Here is a 9757-nt window from a genome sequence, read left to right on the forward strand (position 1 = left end):
AATACTTAACTGGGACACTTCATGTGGGAGCCTAGTCATGTCAGTCCCCTTATATAGTCAATGGATCTCCAAAGGGCAGTTCAAACAACCTAAACTCTCCAGAGAAAGTATATGACATCTATGCTCCTTAGAGTTAAGTGGGATGAATTTTGGCCTTAACAGCCAATAATGGGTGATGACCGATACACAGGAGTATGGTATTGCAGTCTTGCACTGTATCTTCCATGAAGAGGAGTTTTCTTCAGGGATTTATTCCAAGACAAGACAATAGGGAAAGGCTGAGCACATTGCAAAGTGATGGCTGACAAGAAAAGGAACTGCTTGGCACAGTGGAATTAAAGTGGAAAACTTTAATTTGTACCTGCAGTGCTTGCGAGGAGATCTGTTTCTACTTTGTCTTGTAGGGATAACTGCATATCTTCATGGCTGCCACTTCACAGTGTATGAGATAAATGCTATTCAACACTGCAGTGAGTGTCTACTGCTAGGAGTCTTCGACAGCACAAGCTATGTTCTAAACTGTGACTGCTGGGTGCAGCTATGGTATAATATAGAGGATAAGGCTGAGCTTGATTTTTTAAGCTTCTCAGATTAAACTTTTTAATTTTTGTGGTTTATTTTCATAATAAAGGCTTTTAAAGAAATCGTCTTTAAAATTGCTGTTGATTGACCTAATGTGAGCTGCTATAGCTGACTGGGAAAGGTTATCTCAGACTGTAATTCCCAAATAACTGATCTGTGTCTTGACTCAAAAGCCTTTAAAGCTTTATTTCTTCATCTTCTCAGGTACCTCCTGCAGGAAGATAAAGGAAGGACAGAACAAGAAAGCACCATGTCTTCAGTCTCAGCTTATTACAATGGAAAGACCGTACTTATCACAGGAGCTACAGGTTTCGTGGGCAAAGTACTGGTGGAAAAGCTTCTGCGCTCCAGCCCTGACGTAAAAGCAGTTTATATACTTGTCAGGCCAAAGGCTGGACAATCAATGCAAGAGAGAGTGGCCAACATGTTGAAATGCAAGGTAAGTTTCTATATTTTATTCTAGAGTCTAATCTGAAATCCATTCAGCTGGGTGAAGCAGAGGACTTCTGTTATACTCAATTCATAAAGAACAAAATACCATCTTCCACTGTAACTGTTGTGTATTTTTGTTGTGTCTAAGACAAACAAACGAAAAAATTGTACATGAATGAACCTGGATCTGTCTTATTTTGATAGGTGATGCAGGATTTTGCACTGTAGTGATGTAATTATTCTTCTTTTCTGCATTGCTGTTTGTTGAGAATTAATTTTTTCAAAAACATGTTACCTTAGCAAATTTCCTTTTTGCAAGAGGAGCAGCATTTTGCTCTCATGAACTAACTCTCTTCATTCACCCACTTTCAAAACATAATGTTCGAACATTCAAAAATAAAACTGTGAGCCTATTACACTTGACTCCTTGCCCTAATTGGGGCATTAAAACTCATTTCATAAGACAAAGCCTAGTGGCAAGGTATAGTGGGCTGTGCATTGCTGCAGTACAGTAGGGCATCTGCCATCTTCTCATGTCAGCTCCAGTTTAACCTTACTTATGAAGTGATAAAATACTGTTGCATTTGAAAAGGGTGCTTTCCAAAGTTGCTTGCAGGAGAACACAAAGGCTAAGACAGCCCTGTGAGTTGAAGAACAGACCTGTATGACCTCCACCCATGCGGTTTGTTTCGGTGAGGAAAACCAGATCTCTAGTGTCAAGAAGGATGTCAAAGCCCTTTGCTGAATTGAATGTAAAGATTTGTAAGGAGACACTGTTAGACTAGTTATCTGGAGTCGACTTGGCCTGAGGACCTCAAGGTCCTCAGGAGCTTAGGCCAGTGGTGAGGTCATAAACTTGCTCAGACTCCTCCAGCTATAAGTGCCAGAGTTCAAGCTAATGCTTACTGCTAATGTGAATTTGTACATAGCAATGTGAAATGAGGGGAGGGGACAGATGTGGCCCTAGCAGGCAAGGAATTACGTGGAATTAATCTGAGAAAGGTCAACGTATCTTTAGAGTATTGGTCTGAAACTTTGAACACGGCTTGACTGGAAAAGTACTCCTCCTAGTTCTGCTGGAGTTAGAGGTAAAATAGGGCTACAGATAACTTACTTAGAGACAAGTAGGTCTGGCAGAAGGCTTGTGTTTTTCCTCCTAATGTTTTGAGGCATCAAGCTAGAAAATCTTACGTATGTCCAACAACAGAGTTTGATTTTTCTCGTGTTTTCAACAGAGGGTAGGTTATTTTCCTGTTCAGGAAAATTTGTAAGTGATATAAAAGGAAACCATCACATTGGTTGTTTTTTGCAAGTGCACAATTTTTCATTACTTTTCCTTTCAATGAACATTTTTTAGCTGTTTCTACAGCTTTTATCACTGAAGACTGGAGATAATGGTTTCCATCATCAAACAACAAAATCCTAAATGTGGTGTGTTTGCATGGTGTTTTGCCTTTTTTTTAATCCACTAAGAAAATGACAAACTAAGCTATTTTTTGGGACTTCTATAAGCTTTGTTTGCATTTTCTGTATGAATATTACTGGCTTATCTCTTTAGTTGGCCAGCACAGCTTAGTGGTGTTGTTAGCTCTAGGTGAGGTTCCCTAGTAGCTGTTTTATTGATGCAGCTGTACTAAATGTACCCTTTTTTTTCCTAGCATGTGTCAGCAGTTTTAGACATGCCAACAGCAAACAGGACTTGATAACCTCTCCTTGAACCTTTGACAGCCTGCTTCAATGTGTTTCAACTGAACAAAAGAAGGAGGCAACTCTCTAAGTTAGGTTGCTGCAGCCTTGAAAAGAAAAAAACTCTAGGGGTATGCTCACAACTCATTCAGGTCCCCTCAAAGAAAAAGGTGTCTTTTTGATGCTGTTCTTTTTAAAATAAAGCAAAAATACTTCCCTAAGGCAGAAACCCAACTCTTCAAAGGTAATTTCCATGTGAAAATGTTGATAGCCTTTGGTTGTTTTGTAGAAGTGAAACAGTTAATTCCAGTAACTGTTAATTTCATGGCAGATGAAGAGGGCAAGAAACATTATTCTTAACATTTTTGCGGATTGTTTCCAGTTAAGTTTGCTGGATGTCTTTAAGCCACATAATCAGTCATTCACAATCTAGAGACTACACTTTCCATTTACAGTTGTGGTTTGCATTCTCCAGTTTGGGAAACCCCTGAGCTATATAACAGATAAAAAATGCAGCAAAAGCTTATTCCGAGTCTTCAGGCAATATTTGCATTTGACATTCCTGATCATAATCTCTGATGAAGAATGCATATATTTGAGTATGCACAGGAAAATTCAGAATAAAATCCCTTCTCTTCCTTACGTGCACATATATAATTTGTAATCTCTACTGCATAATTATTCTTTTCCCCCACAAACTGTTGGATTTAATGCAATACAGTATTTGTATCTGGTTTTAGGAGAAAATACTTTATTTCTACTTTCGTATTCTACCCTATGTAATCTTCTCTACTGACTGATCACACTTTCACTTTGAAAGTAACGCTTTCGTCTTTTACATTGTGCCATGACCTAGTATAATCCTCTGGAATTTCTCATTTTCACATCCAGAAGCGAAGTTTCCCAGGAACCAGAGGGATAGAGAAAAACAGGTTGCCAGCTTCTAAATATTCTAGACAAACAGACAAAAACAGTATTTGGGATGAAATAAAATGAAAGTAGAGAAATAGATTGGCAGGAATTAGTTGCACTGCATAATGCTTGGGTTCTTCAGATAAGGTCCTCTGGGGACTCCTGATTTTTTGGTAGTACTTAATATTTTGAAAGAAATTGCCTATCATTTTTTATCTCTCTTCATATATCTCTTAGCACAATCTGTGAAATTTTTGTGGTTTCTATCATATCTACAGGGGTTTAAAGATTGAGATGTCACATTTATGAACTGTCTTGTTCACAGTGTGTACATGTGAATATGCTGGAAGATGACTCCGTTAAATAAAAAAGCAACTGAAAGTTATGAAAGGGTGATGAGGTGTGAAGGGGCAAAATGCCTTAGTTCGTGCTTTTAAAATGTTTCTTATCTGGAATTTTTCAAATTCTGAATCCAACATGAAGAGTAAAATAAAAAAAAATAATTTGGGCATAAATCAGAATTCTTCTGCTGTATTCTGGAGTAGCTGAACAGATGGCATTGAAATGTTGGTTTTCCTCAGATCTTGTGAAATTATTTTTACATGAAGATACGTTATTGCATTAATATGAAACGTATAATGAACAGATGCTCAATTATCTCAGCATCAACTCCAAAATGAACGTGTGCATTGAGGAATGTGTGGTGCATGGTGACCTTGCCCATTTATGAAAGGAGATGTTCTATTTTCCAGCAGCAAGTCCCTAAGGGAATCAAGCTATTACCCTGTGCTTAATGAAATGCCGTGTCTGCACGGCACAGAGCGCAGCTGTTACACAAAAAAACACATTTCAGTATAGGCTTCACCCTGGATGTGTCCATAGATGTGGATCACGAGGCAAAGCTTGACAGCATTGTTTTACTTGGTAGTTGATGGGAGGTGTATATTTATTAGAGGTAGGAAATTGTTTTAAGGAGTATTTTTTGTGGTCTGATCCCTCTGTGTGCAGAAATAGGCAGGAATGCTTGGAGGGGTTGTCTCAGATTCCCTGGAGAGCAGGGAATCTCTGGGCTAACGCTGAGTCACTGGTTGTAGCTCTCACGTTGTCCCAGGGAGAGCAGAGCTTTTTTCATGCCCTGCATGCAGTGAACCAAGGCTGCTCGCTGCTGCCAGGCTGTTTCTCAGATCTATTTGTTCAGTGCGCCTAATTAGAAAGATCAGTCAAAGTGGGGAGTGGAAAAGAGGACTTAATGTCTCTGATAATTCAGAGAGAAAATGGGGAGGCTGGGAGGCTGCTGAAAGTGGGGAGCAGATATTGCTGGGTGTGACCAGAAATACTGTAAAATGCTACTGCTTTTTCATATCATCCAACCACAGTTAACCTGCATGGTTAACCCTTATAGTTAGAGTGGATGGTACAGATAGACCTTCTTCTCTTCCCTGCAAAGCTTTGTCTGGAACCACACATTACAATGGGACTGACCACTGAAAACAGCAGAAGTCCAATGTTATCAGACACCTTTGCCTCTTCAGTATTTCCTTGTCAAGTGTGCTATGCTTATCAGCAAATACACAGCAAGACTCTCTGTTAGCCCTATAAATTTCACCAAATCATGCCAGATTTCTCTTTTTCCACCTCCCTTGACTATCCCTTTCTCCACTCCCTCCTCGCTCATGCGTCTTGCTCATCACCATAAGCAGTAAAGGTTCTCCATGCCAAACCAGGGCAGTGTTACTCCCTCTGGAACAGTGTCCCCTAAATCTGCTGCGACCACTTCAGTGGTGCATGGATCAGTACTCAGAACAGAGTAATGAGGTTTTTTTGTTGATGGAACGGGATCCCATTTATTCAGTAAAAGGTCTGGAAACTGATAATTGGAGTGAAACAGAGCTGAAGATGTTTTCTGTTTTATTATTTATTTAGATTTGCCTTGCTTTTGTCAGTAGATTATCAGGCATAACTCTGGTATTTGTGTACCAAAGGAACAAATCTGTCATTTTAACAAAAACTTGTTTCTTACTTGACCCCATGATTTGTAAACCATGTGGTAGAGAGGAGCTACATCTTAAGGGTGGTAACATAACTGACACGAATGCAGGCAAGGGTCTTGAACCTTTCTGTGCCTCTTTCCGAAGCTAACACCATCTGCTGCCTTGTTCCATTTCATTTCTTTCTCTTCTCCGATATGTGTTTCTGTTTGAAGAAGGCTGGTAAGGTTTTGCTTTATATATTATCAGCTAATAGCCTGCTTCCTATAGCACAAGGAAGGGCCAACAAGGCAGCTGGTGCTTCCAGCAAGATAACCTTTCACACTGGACAAAAAAGAAGCCACCGTTAGTCCTGAGCTCAAGACTCATTCACATGGCCCTGGTGTCACTTTCTGCTGTTGGATGTTTGCAGCCCTGCTGCTGCCCCTTGGCTCTAGGCTCTGCTGGAACATGGGCATCTGGAACAAGCAAAGTACAACGGCGTTGGCTTTTCTGGGTGCTGCGCCAAAGCTGCAGCCTTGTATGGTGACAGCTCCTCCTCATTTGATGGACATCCAACCCATGTCATAACTCAGGGCATAGAATCTCACCCATCAGCTTTCAGCTAAGCTGGGAGATCTGGCAGCCCTACGTACTCTTTCATCTGTTCTGCATGCAAAGCCATGCTTACCAGGAGGCTAATGGAGAAGCTGAGAAGCTCAAAGGCCCATCTTACTATCAATTAGCATCAGCAGAACTTGGTTTCCTACACCTCCTTTCTCCTTTGCACTTGCACAGCTGTCAGCACAGACTGCATTCTGCAGAAGTGCTGGAAGGGCAGCTAGGTGGAAATGGCAGGGGTTTTTTAATTTATTTTTTTTAATGCATACTCAAATATCAGAGGAGAAACCATGATAAGAGGAAGGGGAAAAGAAAGGTGGTGATTGAAATTGTGTCCTCCATTGCATCAGTCAGATAAATTCAGGCCACAGTCTGCTGAGGAAGAAAGAGTGTCTTTGTGTGACTGAGGCAATTCCTAGAGAAAATAGGCTCATCTCACAGTTTCATTGTCATAATGCAGTTTCCATCACTACTTAGTATACGTGGATGCTGCACAGTAATTTAGAATTTCTCCACACACTGCATAAGTTGATCAGGGATGCATTCAGAGTTACGGATTTAGAACAACCCTAAATCTTCTTTGCTGTATGTGTTTTGTTACACTTATATGTGACTAATGTCACTATTAGAAATAATAATAATAACTATACTTTTCTGTATATAATGTATTTCTTTGCTAAAAATTTCCAGTGTATCTGATGAGTCTGATTCATCTCAGTGCCCTTTTCAGACTGATTCCCTTCGGGATACTTTAATTTAGAAATGTTAAAAGTGGAGCACCTAGATCAACAGTCAGTTTGAAAACGCTTGCGTATTTGAAAATGCTGTGTCCATACTCCTTTTTTTAGGACCACAAACTTGTTCTGTAAGATTCTATGTACATACAAAAGCAGGCATGAAAAAAATGTGAGGAGGTATCTATACACCATTCTCAAAAGAAAAGCCCTCATTTTTTTAATGAAGCTGGAGAGAAAATGTGTGTGATGCAAATTAGACATCCAGGGACAGAGAGAGAAAGGAGTTAAATAATGAGTTGGTGATATTGCTAAAGAAAGGACTTATGTTTTGATTATGAGAAGTTACAATGAACATCAAGACATCCAAAAGGAGAGATGTCAGCTAAATTCAAAGACAGCAGAGAGAGAGAGAAGTGGGTCAGGAATGGAAGAGTAAGGGGATAAGTTTATGACATAATGGTGACACCAGTGGAAATCTTAGTAATGGAGGAAAAACAGTACAGACGCAGAAGATAAAAGGACTAATAAAAGGCTGCAGTAATATGAAAACTTAGGAAGAGATCCTGAAGAAACAATTAGAGGAAAAAAGAGAAGACAGCAGGTCTGCAGAGGCTATCAGAGATAACATCTGGAAAGAAGGAGTCTGTAAAAAGCATCAGAAGTAAAGTGTGAGGAGTAGGGCATTATCGTTGGTGAAAGGGCAAGGGTCTGGAAGAGAATGGGGTTGAGGAGCTAGAAGGAGGAAAAAAGTAATGGAGGACTAGAAAAGGATGTTGGTAGGGATAAGGGAGAAGAGGAAACCTTCTTTTCTGGTATTGATATATTATAAATTTAATTTGCCTTATGTTGGCATTCAGGAGCCATAGCTATGCAAGCACAGGTCCAGGTCTTTGTCCAAAGAGTCTTTCAGTCTGAATGAAAAGCCTGGTAAGGTCATGAAGCAGAAAGGGGAGGAGTACTTTAGGGTGATCAGAGAGCCCACAAGAGTGAATCAATACCATGAGTTTTGAATTATAAAAAAGATTATGCCTGATTTAAAACCAAAACCCTTGTGTCTGTCTTATAGCTCTGTTGAATTCATCATTTCTCCTATATTAAGGTGATCAGACAATGTTTTCCTGCTTATCCCAAATTTTGCTAAATATGTTAATCTTCATTGAGCTTTTAGGAGTATGGGAGAGGAGTTTTTAGGCCTCATTTAAGACAGTCTGTAAAAGAAGTCTTTCGTCTTTCACTTAGATGTTACTTTTAAATTTTTTTTGTGGTCATTTATTGAAAAGGCAGAGTAATTTGTTGATGAATATCTGTTGAACTACACAGAGGTTATTCTCTACCCCTCAGTCTTAATTGTGTTGCAGAACAGAAGAGGTTAAGTATGAGAACTGCCCATCCTGTTCTCTCTTCTCTGCAGTTCCTGAAAGTTATGAAGAACTAATATTTTATTCTGCAAAACAAGCTCTAAACTCTTTCTTCTTCCTTTGGCCAATTAAATTGTCCATTTCTTTGTTGCTCTCCACCTCTGTCATGACATCATGTAGACATCCCTGTGGCCTGAGTAATGCTCTGTGCCTCCTAGCCACTAATATCAAGAGTCTGAAAGAGGTACTGTTCTGCAGTTTCAGGGGAAAATAAAGTCTCCTTCTTGTCTTCTAATTAAGATCAATCTTTGATACTGTCACAGTACAGTAGCTATTCCCAGGAAATTTCATCTCCTATTTTAATCAGTAGGGAATATGATAAAACCTCTGTAGTGTCCTTTATTATTTCAAAATAATAATTCTATTCACTGCAGTTTCAGCTAGTTTTTTGTGAACTTGAAAAATCTTCTTCCTTTCTAGCTTGTTTTCACACTCCTCTCTCTGCACCTTTTCACAGGATCACAGAATCGCTGACGTTGGCAGGGACCTCTGGAGATTGTCTAGTCCAACCTCCTGCTCAGAGCAGGTCGGACAGAGCCAGTTGCCCAGGACCATGTCCAGCTGGGTTTTGAGTATCCCCAAGGAGGGAGACTCCACAACCTACCTGGGCAACCTGTGCTAGTGCTCCATCACTCTCACAGTAAAACAGTGTTTTCTTATATTCAGGCAGAATTTCATGTGTTTCATTTTTTGCCCACTGTCTCTTGTCCTGTCACTGGATACCCCTGAGAAGAGCCTGGCTCCACCTTCTTCTTTACCCCTTACTATCAGGTATTTATAAACATTGGCAAGATGCCCCTGAGCCTTTTCTTCTCCAGGCTGAACAGTCCCAGCTCTCTCGGCTTTTGCTAATAGGAGAGGTGTTTCAGTCCCTTCATCATCTTCGTGGCCCCTCACTGTACTTGCACGAGTACATCCATCTCTCTCTTGTGCTGGGAAACCCACAACTGGTCACCGCACTTCAGATGTGGCCTCACCACTGCTAAGTAGTGGGGAAGGTTAATCATTTGGGCAGTGCTGCTGGCAGCTAGTTGTTGGGTTAATCAGTTCTGAAGTGCTTCCTTCTGAGAAGGAAAACCCCATCCATTAAATCTGACTTCCAGAGCACTCTATAGATTCTCTTAACAGTAGCAACAGAGGCAGAAGAAGACTGTCACCAGCAGTTTCAGAGCATCTTATATGCCACAGGTCAAGACTGAAATAATATTTTTTCTATCTGTATGTGTTTGAAGCACAAGTAAGTTGTAGAATCATAGAATCATTTAAGTTGGAAAAGACCCTTAAGATCATCGAGTCCAACCGTTAACCTAGCACTGCCAAGTCCACCACTAAACCATGTCCCTAAGCACCACGTCTACACGTCTTTTAAATACCTCCAGGGGTGGTGACTCAACCACTTCCC

At 40.3% G+C, this 9757-nt stretch overlaps 1 protein-coding gene across 2 annotated transcripts in view; it reads left to right on the plus strand.

The window, feature by feature from the left end:
- Nucleotides 1–817: 817 nt before the first annotated feature.
- The window catches only part of FAR2 (fatty acyl-CoA reductase 2), an 80298-nt gene continuing 71358 nt past the window's right edge, over nt 818–9757 (plus strand). Inside the window, exon 1 of one of the 2 annotated variants that reach the window (XM_009288499.2) lies at nt 818–1021. In XM_009288499.2, the coding sequence (XP_009286774.1) occupies nt 833–1021 (189 nt within the window). In that variant the 5' untranslated portion in view covers nt 818–832. The remainder of the gene's footprint in view (nt 1022–9757) is intronic. The other variant, XM_009288500.1, reaches the window with a different exon arrangement.

This window comes from Aptenodytes forsteri, unplaced genomic scaffold (genome assembly GCF_000699145.1).
Source record: "Aptenodytes forsteri isolate BGI_AS27 unplaced genomic scaffold, ASM69914v1 Scaffold73, whole genome shotgun sequence".
Classification (NCBI taxonomy): domain Eukaryota; kingdom Metazoa; phylum Chordata; class Aves; order Sphenisciformes; family Spheniscidae; genus Aptenodytes; species Aptenodytes forsteri.